This window comes from Drosophila willistoni (genome assembly GCF_018902025.1).
Source record: "Drosophila willistoni isolate 14030-0811.24 chromosome XR unlocalized genomic scaffold, UCI_dwil_1.1 Seg144, whole genome shotgun sequence".
Lineage (NCBI taxonomy): Eukaryota > Metazoa > Arthropoda > Insecta > Diptera > Drosophilidae > Drosophila > Drosophila willistoni.
The window spans coordinates 10,376,999-10,401,585 of record NW_025814057.1 but is presented as its reverse complement, the minus strand read 5'-3'; the positions used below and the strand labels follow the sequence as shown (position 1 = coordinate 10,401,585).

General features: G+C 36.8%; 1 protein-coding gene across 2 annotated transcripts; it reads right to left on the bottom strand.

Annotated features, from left to right (window-relative positions):
- Positions 1-257: 257 nt before the first annotated feature.
- On the bottom strand, positions 258-20,884 carry LOC6638700 (ankyrin repeat and BTB/POZ domain-containing protein 2). 2 transcript variants are annotated; one of them, XM_047012122.1, is made up of 7 exons: positions 20,646-20,884; positions 4,821-5,578; positions 3,334-4,745; positions 2,499-3,267; positions 1,088-1,451; positions 676-1,003; positions 258-604 (listed from the first exon to the last, which is right to left on the bottom strand). In XM_047012122.1, the coding sequence occupies exons 1-7, from the start codon at positions 20,762-20,764 to the stop codon at positions 377-379; spliced, it is 3,978 nt and encodes a 1,325-aa protein (XP_046868078.1). In that variant the 5' UTR covers positions 20,765-20,884; the 3' UTR covers positions 258-376. The 2 variants fall into 2 exon arrangements, with proteins under 2 accessions (XP_046868078.1, XP_023037479.1); XM_023181711.2 differs by lacking the exon at positions 20,646-20,884 and adding an exon at positions 9,642-10,522.
- Between the last annotated feature and the right edge of the window lie 3,703 nt (positions 20,885-24,587).

The window sequence follows — 24,587 nt, the reverse complement described above, 5'->3', positions numbered from 1 at the left end:
GTTTATTATTTTCTTGGTTTTAATGCAGACAAACAATTTCAACTACAAAATAATAGCTACAGGATATATATTTTATATATGTATATATACGTTTTAGTCCTTGGGTTCGTATAAGTTAACAGTGCATTGAACAATAAAAAAAAAAAAAAATTAATTACAACTAAGTCTGTTTAAAAGGGGAGGAGAGAGTGGTTCGGAATAAAGAGAGGAATTTGGGACAGGTAAAGGATAATAGGATAATTATTTTTCTTTTGGGATTTTGATTTATCAATCATTTTATATATATATGTATATAAGTATTATATAATACAAGCTCAATGATTATGATTAAAACAATGCAATAAATATGAAACGATTTTCTCTAACGCTCTAACTATTATTTTTTCACGGGCGTGGCCGGCGGTGAACGATAGGAGTTGGCATTGGGTTTCCGGGTCTTGAGACGCGTCTGTAGGGTCTGCAAGAGACCGGCAAGGACATCATGATTTGGTATCTTCTTGGCAAATAATAAACGCTTAACCGAATCATCATAGGTAAGAAGGGCAACCATATTCTGAAGTAGAAAACACTGACAATACTCCAACAAATGATGGGCATTGTAGACCTAAATGAACGAACCACAATAAACAACAATTAATTAAACACCAAATGAGAAATGAGAATGAAATGTTATACCTTAGCATGTATATACATGGCCACCACATTGTCCACATCGACCATTTCGGAACACCGTGCCTCTGTGTAGCGTAACAGTCCCTCCAGTTGAAAGAAACTTGCGGCTGCCATCAATTCGAGAACATCGCCATGGGTAACATCCAAAGAACCGCATCCACCACTATATAGATATTGCATAACCAATTGGAATATATGATAGCGTATATCATTGATCTGAACTGTTGGCGTTGAGTTGGCATCACTTAGTTTCGAACTCAGCATGCTCTGGAAACGTGGCGAGGCAGTGACCAAAACAATTTTATGGCCATAAAAGATTTTGCCCTCAACCCTGATGTAATTACCAAAAAAAAAAAAAATAAACAATTAATTACTATCAAAATTCATTCATTGACCTCATGGTCGTTTGGCTCACCTGAATGTCACATCACTTAGCTCTGGATTGTTCACAAATTTGGGATCAATACGTGAACCCTGAACCGGTTGCAATTGTGGTTGCTCCTTCAGCGGCATTAGGGTCTCCCAGCCAAAGCAGGTGGCAAATATATCAGCCAATAGCAAAGTGGTACCCTCATTTTTATTACGAAATATATTGAATAACAATGGCAGACATTCGCTAACAAATTGTGCACTATAATCATCGGGGCAGACTTGCAGGAAATCCTGCAGCAATTGATCGATAACCGCATCCAATCTCAGTTCATGGGCAGCCGACAGAGCATGCATCCAGCAATGAAGGGTCCAGGGTACGCCCAGTTTGCGCAATTCAATTGTTATGTCTGCATTTTATTTCAAACAAAAAAATCAAATCAAATTAATGACACACAAAAAAATGGCTATAAATTTTGTTTTTGTTTTCAATTAGGTAATCAGGTACTTGGTTGGTTTATTAATGTGACTTTTAAGATTAAATACCGTTAAATTAAAATACCATATCAAAGTGACAAAACATCAAAACTGGTTATATTAAATCTCACTCATGGGAATTCATTCAAGAAAAGATCTTGATGAGAAAGGTTCATAAAATAGAAGGTAAGAAAATTGTAAACACTTTGTTTCTCAGCTAATATCAATAAGTTAAACCTTTTTCAATTGTGTACATGCATATAGGCCATCAGTTTAGAAAAGGATAATCAGACAAATTGCTTGGAATATATTAACTTTTAGGACAAATTCATTAAAATCAACAAACTAAGCATTTCGTTTAAAAAGATTAATTATGTTATACAAACCAAATCAAATTTATTCATTTGTAACTTTTTGGATAACATTTGAAACACCAGAGAAAGAAATTAATAGTAAATATCTTCGTTCCTAGTTACTAGTTTCTCTCTTATGGTGAACTGGTATTCAGTTTAAAAGAAAACCCTTTCATTGAACGAATGATTTTATCGCCTTTTTGGATGTAAAATTCAAAGATCAAAAACCAACTAGACTAGAAAAGGATTGCAATTTTCGCAAGGCTTCTTGGCTTAGAGAAATTGGTCAAGATTTTAAAACAAAGTTATCCAAAATGTATGGGTTGATTTCACTGTGAAACAAGGGTTTTCCTGAATAATGTACAGAGCATCCCTACTTCAAGTCTCTTCTATGCCAAAAAGGCTCTGTGATACATGATGAATGCAAGAATTATGGAAGTTGTCAAAAAAAAAATTTCGAAAGATTGAAGTAGAACCAGAAGAAGACTCAGACGGCTTTACTAGACCTATCCTTACTTCAGCTGTGTTAGGTGCCTTTTTTAATAGCTAAGTCTGTTTAGCTAAGATTAGATAAGGACCTCTTGATATTGTGAATCTTATTGTTACATTTTCGGTCATTAAGCTTACCCAAATGATTATTTTCAGCACTATGATACATGGCTTCCTGCAGTCTCTTAATTTGTGTCTTATTTAACAACGGCAAGAGATCCTCATTGGTGCCATTTGCATTTGATGAATTGGCAGCATTGATAGAAGCACCTCCGCCTCCGCCCCGAACACCACCCACATCGCCCTCGGCAAGCATTTCCTCAAGCGATAGAACATCCCGAGTGCCCGGCGAGACGGGATGTGCCAACATTTTGCGTAAGCACGAACGATGGCCATGGGCAGCAGCAACGGAGATAGCACAGAAGCAACCCTTCTGGGCTGAGCCGGCAAAGCACAGTGAATCCTTTTGCTGTGTGGATAGAAAACCATTGGCCCCATGGGCCAGCAGAAGGGCCACGATCTCCAAGTTGCCAGTGCCAGCGGCCAATTGTAAGGGAGTCAGGGTACATTTCTCTTCGCTGGAGCGAGCTCCACCCTCAACTTTGCCGCCACGTTCGAGCAGAATGCGCAGGGCCACATAATTGGCACGACTGGCCGCAAAACTCAAGGCTGTCCAGTGTTGGGTATCCGATTGAATGGCTGGATAGCCGGCACTGCCAGCAGCGGGAACTTCAATGTTTGGATCACAACCGGCATCGAGTAGGGCATGAAGAGCGACTTCATCATTGCGAATGCTTGCAATCATCAGAGCAGTCAAACCGGCGCTGTTTTGTGTATCATAACGAGTCGTGGGTGGCAGGAGCTGGGCAGCTTGGGCCAGCAACTCGGCACGGCCAGTCAGAAGGAGCTAAAGGAACAATAGAACAAAATGGTTAGAGAATAAATCCTAGACGACTTCACTCCATGATCCCACCTTGAAGGCCACACCGATGGTGGCACGACGTCCCCATTCGGAGGTGTCTTCGGCAATGCTCATGCTGCTGTTGACAATGGGTGAGCTACTACAGCTGCTGCTGGTGCCTGTGCCATTGGAGCCATTCGAACTGCTTGGCGTATTGAAGTGGGTCTTCTTGGTGGGCAGCTCTTCGTCGTGGGCCACCGGACGTATGGGACAATCGACACCGGGGAGTAAGAGACGTGCCGCCTGCATTACATCATCCTTGTCGATCATTAAGGCACTTCGATGTTCCGCATGGGCCGAGGCCACGCGCAACCATTCGGCAAGGGGTGGGAGGACCACATAGGCACGTTCATAGCACAATTCCTGGACATGCGAACCCGAATGGGAATTGGCTGGCCCATGGGAGGCAGGAGCCTGACCCGGAGTTGTACTCTGGGTGGCCATAATTTCCGTGTGCTCCAGCTGAGAGCAGCGCATGAAATAGAAGAGAGCAGCCAGGGCTGATCCCGAGAGGGCGGCGGACAATTGGAACTCTTGCTGAGTGCGCAAAGCCTTCTCCTTAAGCTCTCGTATGCTGCCCACACAAGTGGCCAGCGAGGAGGCACTGGCCCAACGGGGCATGGTCAGCGCTCCAGAAGCTACACGTCCAGCATTTAGATGGGCAAATGGCTGCAGCAGACCCCAAATATCGCCAGAATTGGCTATGCTCTGATCGAGAGCCGCTGCTGTGCTGCCATTGCTGCACTGCAGCATAATCTCCTCGAGAAGATTCTCAATGCCAGCGCACAGATAGACGGCGGCATATTCATGAATGAATTTGCCGAGCCGAGCATCTGTCATCCAGCGATAGAAACGTCCCACGGACAACTGGAGGCCGGCACGTGAGGATTTGCTCTGCTTGAGGGCACTTTCGCCGGGCACAGCGAACATGGCGGCCGATCGGAGGCAGGCCTTTGTGCAGGAATCAGCCAAACTGGAGCAGAGAACCACTTTGAAGGCACCGGCAACTTCCTGCTTAGAGCAGAGACCCAAACCCGATGAGAAGCGTTGAATCTCCCGGGCAATCCTGACCAGAGCTCTCTGCAGAAGATAGCCCAGTCGCGAGATGACCTCCACAGCTATGTGCTCGGCCTGTTGCTTGCATCGACCATTCCGCAGGACCCGCATGATGCACTGTTGACTCCATGGGGGATGCTGAAGCTCCACCAGACGATTGTGCGAGTCCACCCACACAAACTCATCGGCACTGGTGCTGGTGATCACCGTTTCCAGGGATGAGTAGCGGCCCAATCGTCTGGCTGGCTCTGAGCTCTCTGAGCCAGCACTTAGACTGCTGTAGGTACTGCTACTCGTCTGCGATCGCAGGGTTAACATGGCCAATTTGATGTCCTCCAGTCCAGTGCCTGTCCAGGGGGCCTTACCGCCTCCAGCACCACCACCACCACCTCCGCCGCCACCAGCACCACCTACACCACAGCCACCGCCAGCACTTTGCAGACCAATGCCACGATGTCGACGCGATCGTGTACTCCGATTGGTCACACCGGCAGCCAAACGATCTTCGGGCAGGGGACCCAATGTCATGCCACCCGCCGGGGATGAGCTATGCCCACCCGTATCCGACATGCTGGCATGACCCGAGCTGCGATTCTCGTCCGAGGAACTGTGACACTCCTGCACTCGGTGCAGTGCCCGAAATTGTTGATCATGCTGATGCGTCCGTGAGGCAGTTGGCCCACTTGTCGTCCCTGCTGTCGGTATGCCCAGAGTGGGTGGGCGACCATGCCCAGGTGATGAATGACTCAAACTGCCGCTTAATTGTGGTGGCTGAGATTTCACCGGTGTGCTCTGTACCGTTAGACGTGCTGGCCCAGCCACTGCCCGTTGGGGTATAACAGCTTTGGCCACAGCGGGAGTCATTTGCAGAGGAGCGCCAGCAATGAGACTTGGACTGGTCAGTAATGGTTTATTGTGTGGCGAACCAATCACACCAATACCCCCACTCAATCCCGTTCCCAATCCCTTGTTATTGCTACTATTGTTGTTGTTGTTGTTGTTGCTAGGCTGTTGAGCCAGCTCCTTAAAGACTCGTGGTGCTGGTGTGGCCATTGCCACTGCCAAACCATGACCCGGAGCACCAACAGATAGATTCTGCTGCTGCTGCTGCTGCAGTTGCTGGGGTGGCACTGGTGGCAACCCACTGATCTGACTGGGTAACTGTTGGGGTCCAAAGTTTGGTGGCAAATTCCCAGTGGGTCTGCGGGAGAGAGAGAGAGAGAAAACCATGTAAGAAATCAATGAAAAAAACCTTCAACATGCTGAGTGATTTTTAGATTATATTTTTATAAAGTCATTTGGACTACTTACTCCCTAAAAAACATTTAAAAAATTTACTTAATATTTAAATTCTATTATAATAGGAAAAAAGCGACCTTTTGAGATGCCTTTCAGGAGACGCTAATAAAGTGTTTTTTTCTTGCTGTCAGTCAAATAATTAAAAGGAAATTCAAACAAGAAACTATACAGAAAAAAATTATATGTCGAATAAACTAAAATTTATGAAAATTACTAAAATTTAACAACAAATATAGATACTTAAAAAAATATGTTTCGCTAAACGTTTTTTTTTAACGCCAAATATGGCCAAAAATTGCAAAAGCTTATTAACTTATTGTTAGTCGTTTATAGTATTTTAGTAATTACAACCAACTGTAGGTGCTGAGTTTAAATTTTAATTAAAGAAATTATTTGTTGAGTTAAAAAAATGAATTTTACCAAAAACCCATTTCATTTTGCAATTTAAATATTTTTTAAAGTGCATTCGATTTTTTAAAGTTTGCTGTAGCTGGTTCTAATGGGTAGCTACACCCAAAAGTATGCTTTGAAATAATCAATGAAGCTATTTTTGGTGTTGCTGATATTTAAATACTCTTCCAGTCAATTTTATTTTGTAAATAATTTTATAAGAAGACTTTAAGAAGAATTTATCTTTACTTTGATTTGTTGGAAGTTTGATTTGGGGTGCAGAAAAAAATAACCTTTATTTTATTGTTCCCATTTGGTTTGCTTAGCCAATCTAATAAAAACTATAAAACGCATTTTTGGCAAGTTGAAGACAAAGAAGGCTTCTTCACTAAGGCTTCCTTTTGAACTGATCCTTTTTATGACAGCTACATATGTATAAGTAATAGTTCATCTAATCGAAAAACCTTTCAATTAATCCAACTTAAGCTTTATCAATAACTTGAATAAATTGATTGAAAGAAACGAACACACTTTGATAACTTATAGCATTGCAAATGCTTTCTTCTCTCAAGCAACTGAACAATCCAATAATACCCTATTTAAGCGTATAGAGGGGCAACATTATGACATTTGATCACATTTTGCATGTGTCCCATTTTTACATTGGTTAAGCCCATAAATTATGCAACTAATTAAAATTCAGTCGCTTAAACATAGGAAAAAAAACGGGCAAAGAGGCAAAGAAGCTTCTGCTTCATGTTATAAGAACCAACAAAGGCAACATCTAACGGGCGACGACAGACTGTCATATTACCGCTAATCTTTCACACACTCTTGACAATCTAGTTAGTGATAGAGAGAAACAGATAAAAGGGGCAGAGCCAAGGTATCAGCCTTGGCTTGATCTTGGTACCTTGGCGTTTTCGGCCAGTGGCACCTCATTAAAAGTTAGTCAAAAGTGATACGATCTTGAGAGGCTGTCACTAAATTGCTAGCTTTTACAGCGTTCCAACAGTGACAGTTTTGGGTAAACACTTTTTTGGGGATCAAATTGCTTTTTTCACTTACAAAGAGCTAAAAGAGATTTAGGAAAAGAAAATCCATCCTTTTGGATGCTTTTCTTAGAAAACTCAGGCCTACATATAGAGATATGTACATATGAATATACATATATTAGGCACATTTTTAAAATTACAATAATCATAAAAAATCGTATAAAAATGTTTATATTTTTGTTTACTAAAATCTTATCAAAAGAGTCGTAAAGAGTATTTTTAATTTGATAAGATTAGTTTTTTTTCTTTATTAACAAATTCTTGTATTGAAATTTCATAATTCTGATGATATAACTGTATTTTAGAATTTAAGATTTTTTGTTGTTTTTGCCTAAAACTGGGTTGATCATTGTCATTTATACATACATATATATATATACATATATATATATATATATATCTAACATTTCATTCATATTCATTCTCACACAGTTCTTTATGACATCTTCATCATGATTATCATTTTCTAACTGGGTTTGGTCAAACAAAAACATAAACAAATGGCATAAAACAAAAAGGTAAGAAGAAATCGACAACAACAACAACAACAAACAAACATTCTAGCCAGCTTGTGATTCTTTTTGATTTAATTATAAACCATAAACATTATTGTTGCGATATTAAACGTTGACCCATATTCCCAATAGCCATTGTCTTGAGACTAAAAAGAAAAAAAAATGGAATAAAAAGCAAAACACAAAGCCAGAATTTCTATAAATTGACAATGGCCGAGTGCTAAATAAGACTCATGTATGTAAAGAAGTTTTGGCATTTGTTTTTGGTAACATTTTAAAATATTTGAAGTTCAGTTTACACAATGCTCCCGTTTTAAGTGGCTACCTTGATTGGGCTTTAGTTTTGCGAACACTGACCTTTACCGATTTGAAGACTATTTTATAATCCATAACAAAATTAACATAATAAATATTATTGGATGTAGGCATATGCATTACATCATTTTCGAAAGTTATTTAAACGCTCTTCAGTTGATACTAATCTTTAAAACAGAATCTACTTCTCTTGGGTAAATTTTTCATCCACACTGCTTATGGACTTGGGCGTTTAGACCAAAGTTAGACTTGTGAGCAGTCCTCTTCGACCTTCGTCAAATCGGTCTTAGATATCGAAGGTTGTCTTAGTTTAAGGCATAAAATATCGTTTTGAAGGGAATGATTCGCCACTGCCTAAAGTCATAATGCGTAGTTTCTGCAATGACCCAATTGCTTTAATCCAATTATAAGACATACAGAGATAAAAAGAAATATAATAGAAAGGTTTTTAGAAGCCTTCGCATTATCATATATGAATTTGACTATTATGATTCTTTACAATACAAGAGTTATTTCTGTCTGAACTTTCAAAGACATATTTGAATTTAAACTCTCAAAATATGCTATATTCACTTATAAAAAACCTTGTTATAATCCTGTTGACCCTTTTGAAAATAAGAGAGTGCAGAATTTAGCATTTTGCATTTGGATTTATCTATTCGTTTTTTCAAGTTATCAAATGACTTTTGTAATGTCTGTAACCTGATATATGTATATTCTTATGATTTCTTTCATAATGATATTTTCAGATAGATAGATTTACTCTCACATAAAGCTCATTCGTGATGCCATAAATATGGGTTTTCGAAAATTATCAACATTTTTATACAGAATCTATGATTTTGTTTTTCGACTTTAGTTCTGATTTTCTCGGCTTCTAAGTAACTTAATGAAATAATTTGTTCTGTAAGTTTTTGGTTATTGTATTCCGATGATGAAACGTAAAAATTGACTTCTTAGTTATTTCCGTTTTTGCCACAGGTGCATTTGAACGTAGAAAACTCAGTTTTTGGGTGGGCAATTATTTAAGACTTTCTTGCTAAAATCTTAAATATTACAAGAAGAAGTATGAACTCTTTAAAGAAGTTGTAGATTGAAATCAGTTAAAAATGACATCCCAGTTGGCTTAGCCAGTTTGAGTTTGACGAGACTTGGTAAGATTTCTATTGGGCTGGGTTAGTTTTATCTGAGAGTTCAAGCATACAACAGTTCCTAACAATAAATAAACCGAAAAAAAGTCAATATGGTTTGGTATAAAACTAAATTAATAATAATACTCATTTACATAGGGAAACGAGTAAAATTTTTGAACCAGTAACAAAAAAAAGTATTTTTTTTTTTCAAAAACAAAAAGTAAAAAACGTTCAAAATTTAAGTACAAACATGAAAACGAAAAGAGAAGAAGACTTTAATTGGAATTGAATACAAAATTGAAAATCAAAGCAAAAGAAAGTTCTTCTCTTTCACAAATCCTTTCCACATTTTTAGCTTAGCTCTGGCGAAGAACTTGCATTTCATTTTTTTATGTCTTAAGCTGAAACCCTTTCCTTGGCTGTGTCTCGACTTTGGCTTTCACAATAGAATTGCAGATGCAGAAAATTGCTGAGAGAGAAATGGCAAATCATTTGAAAATATTTTCACTATGTGGCATGGCAATATGGCTTGCCTTGGTTTGGGTATGGATACAAACCGTCGTCTGCATGCGGCACGTCGCCACTCCTGAACATAGCTCCAGTCGCATGAATCTGTCTCAGCATCGTGGCCAGGGTCGTCGCTGTTGTCATTTGCTTCTTCAACGTGATTGTCGTCATCATCATCATCATCATCATCATCATCATCATCATCGTCATCGTCATTAACATCAGCAGCAGCTTGGGCAGAATCGAATTTCGTTGGACTGACAACGGCTAAAGTTGGCTTTGCCACCGTTTCCACTAGAGCACTGGCTCGCCGGTAATTGCCTTCAATTTTGATATTAATTACACCATTCTGCACGCTCTCAATGTAGGGCGGCAGTTCATCAGCAGCAGCCACCACCAACAACTGATGATCGTTTCCCACCTGCTCCCCAGCCAGATTCAACGTCGCTTTAACTGGATCGCCTGGATCTTGGACCTTCAGTTTCTGGGACATCTCTTGCAAGAGTTGAGAGTGCAAATCTTTTGGTGAAGGTTGCTGACGATTTATTGAGTCACCAAAATAGATGACCACCTTATGATTGGGTTTTGTCGACTCCTCCAAATCGGGCAACTCTTCAATCGGTGTGGGCGATGGTGTTTGTGTGGGGCGTGGCCTCACTGACAATTGCTGACACATTTCACTATTCCTCAGCGATTGTGGTTGAAAGTTCTTCAACGAAATGCCCCGGCGTCGTAATATGAAATTATCATTGAGCATTCTACCCAATAGGGAACTTGGTGTACTATGAACATTATTTGTGGATTGTAGACCCAATGTTGTTGTTGTTGTTGTAGATGTTGTTGCTGGAGGCATTTTCTTTTTGGTGCTGCTTAGCTTATAGGCTCTCAGCTCACGACATAAACTGCAAGAGCAATCTTTGGTGCAGTACATAATGATGGGATGATAGGATGATTCAACTTTATATTCTATTTATTTTCTATTTCGTTTTCACGTATTTCTTTTTTTTTTTTTTTGAGGATTCTCAGTTGCATTTAAGCTTTGGTTTCATTTCACTTTTCAAGCACACTCACACAAAATAAAAAAATAATTGTAATAATTATGCAAATTATAAATTTTCATTGCTGTCGCACATTTTTTGTTTTTCGCTTTTTTTTGTGTTTTATTTTTGCTTTTCCTAAAGGGGGGTGGTGAGGTGGTGGTTGGGTGGCCGGCAGATTGGTTGTTGTTCAACCATCCGTAACTGCTTCATGAAGAATTGTTGCCGAATCGTATAGAGAGACAGACGGACGAATAATAATAATAATACCGCTCGCTCTCGCCCATCAAGCTCGACTGAAGTTTACCAACTGACACGGCCAACAGTCTGGTAGTCGGCAGTCGGCAGTCGGCGGATTCAAAGTCAGAGCCAGAGTCAGCTGCCGTTGAGTTTGAGCTCTGCCACGGCTAACGTCGCCGTCGCCGTCGCTGTCGCTGTCGAGTCATTGTCTACGCGCCATGCGATATCGTTTCTGTTTTTCCTCATTTTCACAGAGCCTAAGGTTTTGGGTGCCCCATCATCATCATTATCATCATCATCATCATCATCTAGTGCTGGATGCCACCTTGCACATCAGGTCTTTGGCTTGGGCTTGGGTAATTTTTCTATTTTCTGTCTGTTACTACTCAGCTGCTGCTGCTGCTGCGTGTGACCAAAACAATGGAACAACAACAGCAATAACAACAACAACTGTAACAAACTGAGGTTGAAACTTACATATGTACATACCGCCTTCGGGGGCAGCAGCAGGCATTGTCAGTGTTAGGAGCAATATGTACCTACATATCTGGAATATATTTTTGTGATTTTGTGTAAAGTCACTTTCAACTGAAACACTGATGCTCTCCTTCCCCCATATAAGCCCTTTCCCCCGCCCATCCCTCTGTAAGTCTCAATGATGCGTCACCCATTCAAACTTTTCAAATCTTTATGGTAGAAGCCTTACTTAACCTTTTCGTATGGGTTATCAGCAAATGTGTTGAGGAATTCTCAAGCCTATTAGAGAAGAGACACACTTTGTTTCTTTCTTTTTTTGTTTTTTAAAAGCATTTACCTTAAATTATAAAACTATATTTATCATCTTAAAAAAATGACAAAATCACTACAATTGCCCCTAAAAGTGTGCAATTAAAGTGGTTTAAAATATTGCACTTCGTTTCTAACACTTCCGTTTTTTTCTTATTTTTTATTCTTCGTTACATTTTTTTGATTATTTTAAAGTTATTTAAACGCTCTTCAGTTGATACTAATCTTTAAAACAGAATCTACTTCTCTTGGGTAAATTTTTCATCCACCCTGCTTATGGACTTGGGCGTTTAGACCAAAGTTAGACTTGTGAGCAGTCCTCTTCGACCTTTTGCAATTGATATCATTGCGACTTCTTGTTATAGTCAAATCGGTCTTAGATATCGAAGGTTGTCTTAGTTTAAGGCATAAAATATCGTTTTGAAGGGAATGATTCGCCACTGCCTAAAGTCATAATGCGTAGTTTCTGCAATGACCCAATTGCTTTAACCCAATTATAAGACATACAGAGATAAAAAGAAATATAATAGAAAGGTTTTTAGAAGCCTTCGTATTATCATATATGAATTTGACTATTATGATCCTTTACAATACAAGAGTTATTTCTGTCTGAACTTTCAAAGACATATTTGAATTTAAACTTTCAAAATATGCTATATTCACTTATAAAAAACCTTGTTGACCCTTTTGAAAATAAGAGAGTGCAGAGTGCATTTTGCATTTGGATTTATCTATTCGTTTTTTCAAGTTATCAAATGACTTTTGTAATGTCTGTTAACCTGATATATGTATATTCTTATGATTTCTTTCATAATGATATTTTCAGATAGATAGATTTACTCTCACATAAAGCTCATTCGTGATGCCATAAATATGGGTTTTCGAAAATTATCATTATTCGGGGGCAGCAGCAGGCATTGTCAGTGTTAGGAGCAATATGTACCTACATATCTGGAATATATTTTTGTGATTTTGTGTAAAGTCACTTTCAACTGAAACACTGATGCTCTCCTTCCCCCATATAAGCCCTTTCCCCCGCCCATCCCTCTGTAAGTCTCAATGATGCGTCACCCATTCAAACTTTTCAAATCTTTATGGTAGAAGCCTTACTTAACCTTTTCGTATGGGTTATCAGCAAATGTGTTGAGGAATTCTCAAGCCTATTAGAGAAGAGACACACTTTGTTTCTTTCTTTTTTTGTTTTTTAAAAGCATTTACCTTAAATTATAAAACTATATTTATCATCTTAAAAAAATGACAAAATCACTACAATTGCCCCTAAAAGTGTGCAATTAAAGTGGTCTAAAATATTGCACTTCGTTTCTAACACTTCCGTTTTTTTCTTATTTTTTATTCTTCGTTACATTTTTTTGATTATTTTCCTGACACATTTTGATCTTTTGATATTGAAATTCATCTGTCTGTAAATTTCGATTACTCGATTCCTGATAATCAGGTCTGAATTAGTGTTGGATTCCAAATTAATTTTGTCAGAACTGAATTTGTTATTGGCTTTTTTACTAAATATTTAATCTTTATAAGATTGTAGCTACTTCTATCTTAAACGTAAGGTAAAAAAAAGTTTCCGATTCTCGAAAGAGAAATTGTTTTTAAGCCTAAGATCATCAAGTTTTAGATAAAATATGTAAAACCTATATATAATTAGAAAAAAGTACTCAAAAATATGATTTTTGAAAATAGAAACATAAAAATAAAATTGTAAAAATGTAAAATCCTGATATTAGGGTCGTTAAAAACATTTACCGTTTTTGAGAATGTCTCGCAAACGATTTTTAAAGAAACAAATTCTAAATTTTTGAGTTACTGAGATACTAGATAGATAATTGAGATACAATTATTTTTAAGATTCACTTCGTGACCCATGAAATTCTAAACAAGCGCCATTAAAAATGGGAAAAACACAAAACAAAACCTTCATATAGATAGAAATAAAAAGGTATAGAAAACTGATAGTAGGAGTAAATAAGGAGGATAATTAATGTGTTTAATAAGAACATCTGAAACTACTTATGACAAATTTCTCAAAATTGAAGTGGAACTGATTACCCCTACCCAGGAAATGACAAACAATTGATATCCCTAGCACAGTTTGAATATTTTCCACTAAATTATCATTAGATTGAGTGATTTTATTTAGAATCATAATAAATCTTTTGTGAAAATCGCTCATCTCTAATCGAAGACATTTGTTTGGAAATTTAATTATTTTCTGTATAGCACTCAGACTACAACAGGTGTTTGAGAGGTGGCGAGAGAGAGAGAGAGAGAGAGATAGAGAGAGAGAAGGAGAGGGCTGGAGGGTCTGAACTAAACCTCTTGCACTCACTTACTCACTCAGTCAGTCAGTCAGTCACTCACACTGAAGGTTATACAACATCTTGACACTTATCAGATCGTTTTGCTAGCTTCCTTCCGAGCCCCAGAACCAAGATCGACAACGTCGACATGCGTTGTGTGTGTGTGTGTATGTGTGTGTGAGTGTGAGTGTGGTGTGTGTGTTCTGAGCATGCTTAGGTTTTTAAGATCTATCTACAAGATACATTTCATGTGTAGAGCAAATAAATTGTTAAGCGTAACCTGCTTCTAATGATTTATAAGAGAGCTTGGATATATGTATCCGCACATGTGTGTGTGTATGTTGTTATAACGGTTTCTTGAGGTTAACTTTTTGTTTTCCCATTGTAGCATTATTTTTTATTTCTTCTCATTTTTGGGGCCTTGTTTAAGAAGCTTCTTTGTGTGGCTTAAACATATGGAAAATGGGAGCGGTCCCCTTCAAAAATCCTAGCCACAATAACCGCAACAAATAAAAGATCATTTTCGATTCGAAAGTTTATACTCAAATAGAGACAATTTTCTAGTTTCCCGAAACGCCCACGCACACACACACACACACACACACACACACATATACATTAAAGGCGGAAAAACCAAACACACAAAAAGAAAGAAAAATAAAGTTGAAACCCCTCCATTTAAGCAGCTATTATACAATAACTTTCTTCATTTTCTAATAACGAAATTATGCTCAAAACAATTTTCGCATTAAAAAGTTTAATTTACGGCAAAGTAATGACAGCCTATAAATATGCTTACACCCATTAAGCTACGCTCTATGTGTGTGTGTTTGTAAGTAATATAGAAAATAAAAAGCAAAAGTATCTTAAAGTTTAATGTAATATTTGCGTGTTTATTAAACAACTCGGCCAAACAAAAGAAGAAACACAAAATATATACACCAAAAAATGAACTAAAAAGTGGAAAAACTAGCCAAAGGCGGTTAAAATGCAACTCACCTCAAGAAAAAAGAAGAAAAAAAATGATGACTGAAGATATATACATACATACATATATGAGCCACCTAATAGTTTTGTCCAGCCCTTTTTTCATAACATACAAATAGGTATATGTAGTACGTATAAGTTATATGTATGTGTAGATGTATATGTCACTTGATGTATTGGCCAACAACTAATGAGAGTTGCAAAGTTTTTGTATAGGAACTTTCGTTTTTCTTCATCTTTTTGACAGTTAGACAGGAAATTGTTTTTGGCTATTTTGTTTTTGATTTTGTTTCTTGTGATTGCTGGTGATCATTAGATTAGCTCATTAGAACTCTGCAAAAGGTCTTTTGCTGTTTGTGTGGCTAGTCATTAATTATAATCATTTGGCATAAGCAAAAAACATAAACCAAAACCCAACCACAAAGATATAAACATAATTTTCTTAAATATCTTTTGGAAATGGAAATGCAAATGGCAGAATAAGGCAAGGTTTTCTTATTTGTGGGTGGGTAAATAAATATTTTTAATTTGCTTTCTTCGCCCAAAAAAAGACGAAAAAAAAAAACAGAAAACACATTTTCATCATTTTGTTTGACATAATTTGAATATTTTTGATGTGTCATTTTCTTGGAGTCTGGGAACAGGAAAAACTTTTGCTTGATTACGAAAGGTCGCAACGAATGGAATGTTTGATATAAAAATTACAAAAAACAAACAAAAATTTACACATTAATGCAATTAATGCAAAAGAAAAAACTAAAAGAGAAGACAAAAATTAAAAATAAAAGATTATTTTAAGGTAAAGTAGTGGTAGAATGAAAATAGTTTTATTTGCTAGATAAAAGATAGAAATTGAGATATCGGTAGTTACTTGTAATGTAGAGTTCAAAATATGGGATACTTTCTGGAAGATAACTTTTATTTAGAGTAGAAGACTAGAAGATTATTATACCCTTGAGGGTATTATTAAATTGGTCAAACACAAAAGGTGACGTTTCCGACCCCATAAAGTATATATTTTTAATATAAAGTGGGAAAAGGGAAATTACTTTTGATAGTTGATGTAAGATAGTTTTATTGTGGATTAAGAAAATGGAAAATACTTTTGATATGAGATACTACTGGGTAGTTGGAAATTATTTTCCATGAGTAGTTGAAATATAGAAGATACTTTAGATGTTAAATTGGATGGTTAAAGATACTTTTGATGTAGAGTTAGAAGATATTTTTGATACTTCGATAGCAGATACTTCTCATGTTACTGTGAATGATGAAGGATACTTTTGATGTAGATTTTGAAGATATTTTTGCTGTGTATCGCATGTACTAGAAGGTTACGAAGGTTGGCCAGTTTAAAGATAAAAAAAAATGGCTTAAAGATATTCTATAAAGCTCCATTTTAAGCAAATTAGTTGACAGAAAGAGAATAAACTTATATGAACTTGATAAAGTAAGTCAGTTTGATAATTTACTATAGAGCAAATAAAGAGAAGATACTTTACAATTGAAATTTTGAACAATCAACTAAATCAAATAAAAATTATGACAATAGTTTTCCCGTTGAGATTTCCGGATGATTTAATTTGTTTTCCCTTTTGGTGATGATTTCCGAATTAAACTTGGATACAATTTCCCAGGCATTCCGCAAAGGGAATTTGGTTTCGGTCGATTTCAGGTAGTTGCGAAAGATAAAGCCGACTGACTATCTGTCACTGACTTGTATTATAGTCACACTGATAGTTAGTTTAGTAAGTGCCTTTGTATGATGATATTAATGTTTTGTTGTTGTTGTTTTATGTCTTATCCAACATGCGCCTTAGTTTCGGGGTGCTTTAGCAATTAGCTATTTACTTTTTACCCATCTCTCACTGTTATGAAACCTCATAACATTTTTCAAATTACTACCTATTCAAATGTTATAGTGTTTTTTTTTTTTTTTTCATTCAGTCCCTTTACTCTTACCTCCTTTTCTGTAGGGCCTATCCATATCATAACTATGTATCTGATGGCAGTTGAAGATGCCACATTAGAGATAAATTTTTGCTGCTACTTTATAGAGGCGTCAACAAGATTTCCGCATTTAGGCACATACATTCGAAGAGAGGGATAGGGAAAGAGAGCGAGAGAGGGAGAGATATTAACATTAACCACATCCGTGGCATAGAGTGGATTGGGTTTGGGTTAGAGTCGTGTGGAGTCACTAACTTTGCTTCCGTTCAAGCGAAAGACTTGAACAACTTAATTAGTCGTGATTGCCGTTGACGAAGTCTGCTTTTAGATCCATCAACACAGACTGTGGATGGATGCAATGGCCAACAACAGCAGCAACAGCAACAGCAACAACAACAACAACAACAGCTGTTGTGGTCCATTTTTATTCCATGATCTCCCACACTTTCGCGCCTTGAGTTTTCGACCAAAACAACTAACCAAAAAGAGATTCTGCTTGACAAACCCCAAGAAATAAGAAATCAAATAAGTATCTCACAGATATGCCTGCTCGTTTTTGTTTTTGGTATCTGTGTGAAAGAAAGTCACCGGCTGCAAGGCAAAGAGCTAACAACTAACATTTTCACTTGCTGTTGGGTTTTTTTATTTAGTGCCCCTTCCCCTGCCCCTGTCTCTGTCCCTGCTGTTGCTGCCTTCAAAATTACTACAACAAAGTGAAGATGCTTTAGTATAAAGAAATGTAACAACTTTTTTGGTTTATTGCCCTTACGAAGACTCAGAGTCAGAGTCAGAGTCAGGGCAGACCCAGAGACCAGGCCCAGGCCCAGGCCCAATGCCTGATGCCATTGTCATTGGACTTGGTCTAACAATTGTAGCGAATTTTTTCGTAAATTTTTCCCTATTTCAATTCGTTATTATTATTTCTTTTGTTGCTGCTTTTGTTGTTGCTGCTGCTTCTGCTGATGGCTAATTATTCACATTTTGCCATTTTCACTTTCATTTGTGTGAACTTTTTATTGTGTGTACGTGTTGCCAGTTTGTTGTTGTATTTTACTATTTACTTGTTGTTGCTGCTGCTGCTGCTGCTGTCATTTGTTTGTTTGTTATTCGCATTTCAAACTTTTTAATTGCTTGTCCAAAGAGTTTCCAAAAAATGCCAGTCATATTTTTACCTAAGGTAAAGATTTCAATCAGCCATTGAGAAATCGAAACCTTCAACTTCCAGAGCACCATTTGCATCTATGTTACTCTTGGATTTTTAGCTCTACTTAGTTTCGTTTTAATTGAATTAGTTGTGTCTGACTGCGCCAAGCCCGCATTTTAATATTCCAAAACGGAACAGAGACAAGAAAACAACAAAAAAAAAACAACGAAAAAAAAAACTCCAACCTTACTTGACTTTATGATCTAGAGTCAGCTAGTCATAAAGCAAGTTTTGTTTTGTGCCACACATCCGGCCTGATCTTCTTCTCTCTGACATTAATACTATTTTTTTTTTCACCAAATTAACCTTGACCGAATCCGAATCTGAAAAACCTAGACACAACGTCCCAGTTTCAACAATGAATTATTTCCCAAAATAAATAGTCTAACGTCTTTGGCTATTCTTCTACCTCGGCTAACTTCCGAAAAGAAGAAGTTGGTCGTCAGAATCGGCCAACAAACAAACAGAAAGATAGACAGACAGTTGGAAATAGAAAATGGAAAACAAAGAAAAAAAATAAAAAAAACACCTAAAGAAGTTTATTGTCCGTTCAACTTGGTCTCATCTCTTCACGCTTTTGTGCACAATTATGCATGCAGTTCGTCGGAGAGACCAAAAATAGTGACCATTGTTCCGTAAGGGGAGCTAGAACACTATGAGTACATGGGCACATACCCTACTAAGCATAAGAAGATCACCACTCTGAAATCTAATGCAAAAGTTTTGAAATCGAAACTCCAAAAACAAAAAGAAAAGGGGGAGAATTTGACCGAGTCTCTTTTTTATTTACCATACATGGATAAATACTCTGAAGAGAAACTCAGCTTAGCAACGGCTCAACAAGGTTGTTTCCCTACTTGTCTGCTAACACATGTAAAAAAAAATGTAAATGAAAGGTATTGAAAGGAATAAATTGAGTCCTTTAAGAAGTTCTTCTAGTATGAATTGCTTACATTACTCATACGCCGAGTACGCCTTCTATTTCATTTTAAATTAAATGGTTCAAGCGAAGGTTCGAATAGAACTTTCTTAGAAGAATACTCAAGTATTAAAAATAGACAATGATGAACAAAGAATTCTGAAATATATTAATTTTAAGCAAAAAAAGTCATACATTTTCAAAACCAGTATTTTCTGTTTTTTTTCAATCACAATTGGCTTTCTTTTGGTATGGCATCACTGGTAGCACATATGTATTTAAATGCAATAAAGTCATTTAATTTCTTATATTAAGTTATTTTTTGCTTGCTTAATCTACTTTTTATTTTTAAGAAAAGTATTTTTTTTGTACGGCTTAATAATTATTAATTGTTTTAGTTTGTGTTTAATTCGATTCACGGACTGAAAATATATTAAAGGATTCTCTCAGGCTATACTCTATCATTTTCGTTCGCTCTCTCTTACTCTTTCTAACTTTTAGTTCTAATTGACCGCTCGTCGAGTTTGTTTTGTTTGCTGGCAAGTTTAACCGTTATATTTTGTTTTAGGCTTTAAAATATCTTAAAAGTGGTAAAAAGTGAAAAATATATAAAGTTCTTGAAGTTATCTATTAAAAACTTGTATTTGCACTCAAAAATATGCAAAATTGTTTGGAATTGGCAAACGAAAGAGAAAGAAAATATGGCAATTTTTTCACGCGCTACAGCCGTGGACACAGGAGCAATAGGCAAAGCAAAGAGAGAGAGAGAGCGAGAAAAATGAGTACCGCGCGTGTGTTTGTACAAAACCGATCGAGTTGCATTTTTTGTTCCTATTTGTGTGTGTGTGTGTGAAATAAAGGCAAAAAAGACAGCAAAGGTAAATGTTAGCGTTTAATTAACTTATTTTTTTATAACAGTTAAGAAATTGATATTGCCTTAAATGAAAAACAAAAACTTACTAAAAGAAGAAGGAACCGTTGGGATAAAACATTGAACTTAACTACGACTAGAAAAATAAAACCCTTATTTTTTAAAAGGCTCAAAACTTAAAAGGATGAATCGGAAAAAAGCATGGCGAAAATTTAAAATGGTTTGACGGGGGAAAAAATTGATAAATTTGAGGTGAAAAAACGTTATCATTTCGTTGATATCTTGTTCAGGCGTCATGGCACAGATTTTCCACAAGATTTTCAAAAGCGAAAGTGCATTAAACAAGAGGAAAATCAATTAAAAAGTGAAAAAAGTAGATGGAAAACAAACTAGAATGAAGAACCGTTCGAAAGACTGAAAAAAAAATACATCAATGGCTCAAAGCTTTACATAAAATGCGCCACCTATGCAGCTAAACTCGGCATTGGTATAAAAATTGGTATAAAACCCTGCTTTCGAAGCTTTAAAGCTTTCGCTTTAAGCTAGGCCTAAAGTTTTTTTAGTGTGGCCAAAAGCGCGAATGATGGGTATATTTGAAATATAACGTGTGAATCGGATTATTATGATTCTTTGCTCCAATAGGACTAATAGAGCGTTTTCGACATATGTGTATGTGTTTTCGATATATGTATGTATACAAAATTCATAGGATTCTTAAATGCTATGTTTGAAAACAACTTACCTTCTTGGTTTTGGCCGCAATATCTCATGATTGGCATCTGTGATGCAGAGTGGACTTAAGGCGCCAGCCAAATGTGCCACGCCCACGCGTTCTGTATCCCAATTATGGCGGGTGGGCATATTTCCGAATGGAATGAAAACGAATTTCCTTGTTTTTTACAGTTTCAATTTCAGCAGCTGCATATTGGTTTTGTTTTCCTCCTTCTGGATTCCTTCTTTCGATTTTCTTTTTTGGTTTGAGACTCTGCAAAATGGTAATCAAAATACATGACATTAATGTTAAATGCATTGAGATGATTGTGTGTGGGGTAAAGGAGAGCGAGCAGGGAATGGGGAGAGTATTTACGTCTAGCCGCCAGTGGCAGGTTCTACAAATTAAGCAGAGGCACCCCGAGTGCAATTAGTCGCTGCCGACGACGCCGCTGCCAACTTCCTCTGCTCATAATAATTAACGCAACGTCGCCAGAGAAAGCTATATAGACTACGACTATGGATGGGGCATAGAAGTGGGTAGAGTTGGTAAGAGGAACGAAAGGGGTACCGCCTCCACCCTCCCCACTTACCCCTCCGTTCCCTTACAATACTGGGTGACTTGGTTTTGCTCTTGGTCTTGGTCTTCGTCTTAGACTTGGCTCATTCCGATTGCGTGTTTTGCGTCATTGCCAAGAAAGTTGTTGTTGTTGTTGTTGGTAGTTGGATCGTCTGTTGATCGTCTTACTAGTTACTTGTTACTCTATAAATGGCCACTTGGTCTGGTTTGGTCTGGGCAACCCACTTCCCCTACCCTCCCACCCCACCCCTCCCATTACTGTCACTGTCATCATCTTGAGCCTGCTTCACCTCATTGCGTCCTCCGTCTGGCTGCAGGTGTCGATCAAGAACTTTGGAGCCACATTGGCATGCAATCAATGCCGTTCGATTTCATTTCACTGGAAATTGTTTTGCCGGCATATAATGTCAGACATTTCTGCTATAAAAACAACAAAAACACAACAAATCTGTTTCTGTGTGTGTGTGTATGAGAGAGGATGTCTGTATGTGTGTGTGTGTGTGTTTACTTTTCCGTCTCTCCTTCTGGTTTTACCTGCAGCTAGTTTGGTTCTCTCCTTCCCTTCCCATGCCTTCCCTTCCCTTCCTTTCAGGTCCATTAACCCAAGTGCTAGGTTTGTATTTGATTTTCTATTGAATGCTAAAAGCGATCTTATCGGAAGTGCCTAAAGGTTTGCCATGTACAAGACGAAATAACAGTATGGAAGAGGTCTCTCTTGATGGACTCGTCTTTTTATTGAGACTGAGACGACGATAATAATGCTGATGATATAGGCCATATAATAATATAGGAGTATCCATGGAAGCTGTGCAATTAAGAGTCTATCAAGTCAATGAGACTCTGTATTGGCAACAAGTCTTCAAAATTTATTGCAAACGTTTTTCTAAAGGATGTCGATTATTGATTGCCCAAATTTCCTTTGTTCAATCTTTAAATTAAGTTTTGTACAAAATATTGTATTTCCAACTCATTCTCAATATTATTATCTTAACCTAAGCTAGGCTCAGGTTTAGTCCTTTCAATCTTCTGTTCTAATAATTAGAAAGAACTTAATTATTTTATAAAGTGATGAACATGAATTTGGAACTTTGAGATTTCTGTACTTAAATTTTGATTTTGTAAACAATTGTTTATCAGTTTATGGTTTTGAGATGGCAATTGTATGAAGATTATGAACTGTTAAGTTTATTAACTTAAATTTGGTCGTTCCTTTTTGCAAAAATATTGTAAGGCAAAGCCGCCCCTATAATGTAAGCGTTCATAGTTTTGGCATAGATCATTGAACATTTTGTACAATACACTTAATAATTCTCAAAAAATTTTTGTAGGTATAGTAAAGCTAAGATAGTCCATTATGGGGGCAGTTAAAGTTCCAATTTTATTTGCAGTTTTTTTGGTCGCAAGCAAGACAAAACAGCCCATATATCTTGCATCTCTCTCTCTTTTTTAAATAAAGGGCTGCTGTACATTGATTATTGTCTCTCCTCTTAATTGATGTTGTTTGTTAAAAACCTCTTTCTAGGAGGAAGTGACTCCAATCAATTAAATTTTCAATAGTTATACCATACACCCATAAGGTGAAATTGTATATTAAAGTCGCCAAAATGTATGTTTTTAACTTTAAATCAGACAAATGCATACACAAACTTCTCATAATAGAAACCTGCAGTCAAGTTTAAATGTTTACAATCTCATATTAACGTTAATTAAATGTATAAAATGTTCTGAAATAAACGACGTAGATTACCAACATTAAAGTTAGAGTAGCAATTGTATATTCGAGCAATTATAAGCCATTCAAAAATGATTCATAAATTCATCCCACATATTGTACAACCTATATATAGATCACCTCTCCCCTATTTAACTACTATATGTATGTGCAAACAAACTAATTCGTGATAAATGAGCTTGAGTTTTAGTAATTTGACCTTGTTTATTCTACAAAAATCAACTCTATTTTTTTTTTTTGTTATTGGCATTTCAAAGCGACGGGTTGTCCAGAGCTCTCTTGAAGAGCTCTCTGTAGTTAACAAAAAATAAAAATTTGTATAATTATTTGCTTAACATTTTCAACTCTACAAAAAAATAAAAAAATCAGTTGTTGCCTTTTTGTTTAACCTCTTGTTATCAGAAAACCCGAAAAAATCAAAAAGAGGTCATCTTGAATTTCTCAGATTTCTTTTTAACTGTTTTTTATGCTTGTTTCTTCTTTTTTTTTTTTTTTTTTGAATTTCATTTCAATAGGTATGAGAATTAATTAATACAAAAGAACATCATCGATTGATATCCATATAAATGGCAGCTAAACTGCCGCATTTTAAATGGCATTAGTCGTTGTCATTTCGTTTAGTTTCTATGTATGTATGTGTGTATGTGTCCGTCCGGATGTTCGATTGGCTTCATTTCGAAAGATTTATAGATATTTGCCGTGTGAACACAACTCAGATCGTTTTATGTATGTATCTAGTGCCTAATTAATCGCAGTATCTAATGTCTATTATTACACATAGTTACATAGAATATTGATACCCTTACCATATTTCAAGTGTTTGTTTGACTCTCTCAATCAGAAAAATAATAAAAAATGAAATTTCATTTTCAATACCCAGATCAGTTACAAAATGTTTCAATTTTTGCTGCCTCACTGAGGCTATAGGGGAAAATCGATTGGACCATTTGAACACGCGTTTGTGCCTAGGGCCATAAATGTAAAAAAAAAAAGAATCAGCCAAGAGGAAGGTGGGACACACACACACACACACGCACAAAAGAGCCATAAAGAGAGCTATATCAGAAATCAGATACTTTTTTCGTAAAGTCTGAAAAGAATGCCAACCAAATTGCTTATAAATACAATCGATGAAATTGTTTAGATAACCAAACACGCTTCTTTTTGTTACTTTTATTTTATGGAATTTAAATTCTTTCTTTCTTGTTAAGTTTATAGGTTTTAAGGTAGTTTTGTTTCTTTTTCTTCATTCTTCATTTTGGTAAATTAGCAATCTATTTCTTGCCACCGCAAACTGTCTATAAATGGCTAATGACAATGGATTAGCCTAAGCGATGCAATTAATCTTTGTAATAAGTGGAAACCGAGACACAAAACCAACCAACCAACCAGCCAACCAACTGGCCAACGCATCGAACCCAACCAAAACCAACTGGCCTGGCTAACAGAAGAGAGAAAAAAAAAACAAACCAAACACTGCTCGAGGCCTCTAAATTATAGGAAATTTTCAACGTAAATCTTTTCTATATGATTAATGAATGAAATGAACGAAAACGATGCTTGTCGCAAGGCTCAGACCAATGACTTTGTTTTATTATGTAAATTATCGCATGAAAAAGGGCGTAAAAGGCCGCATCTATTAGTGTCATGTCTAGAATAAA

Excerpts from the sequence above, each read along its gene's own strand:
- LOC6638700 (XM_023181711.2), bottom strand. The coding sequence starts at position 10,522 with ATGTACTGCACCAAAGATTGCTCTTGCAGTTTATGTCGTGAGCTGAGA. Across the intron at positions 4,746-4,820 it reads GCGTCGACATCGTGGCATTG|GCGGTAAGGCCCCCTGGACA; the intron begins GTCTGCAAAGTG and ends GTGGTGCTGGAG. Across the intron at positions 1,004-1,087 it reads CTAAGTGATGTGACATTCAG|GGTTGAGGGCAAAATCTTTT; the intron begins GTGAGCCAAACG and ends TAATTACATCAG.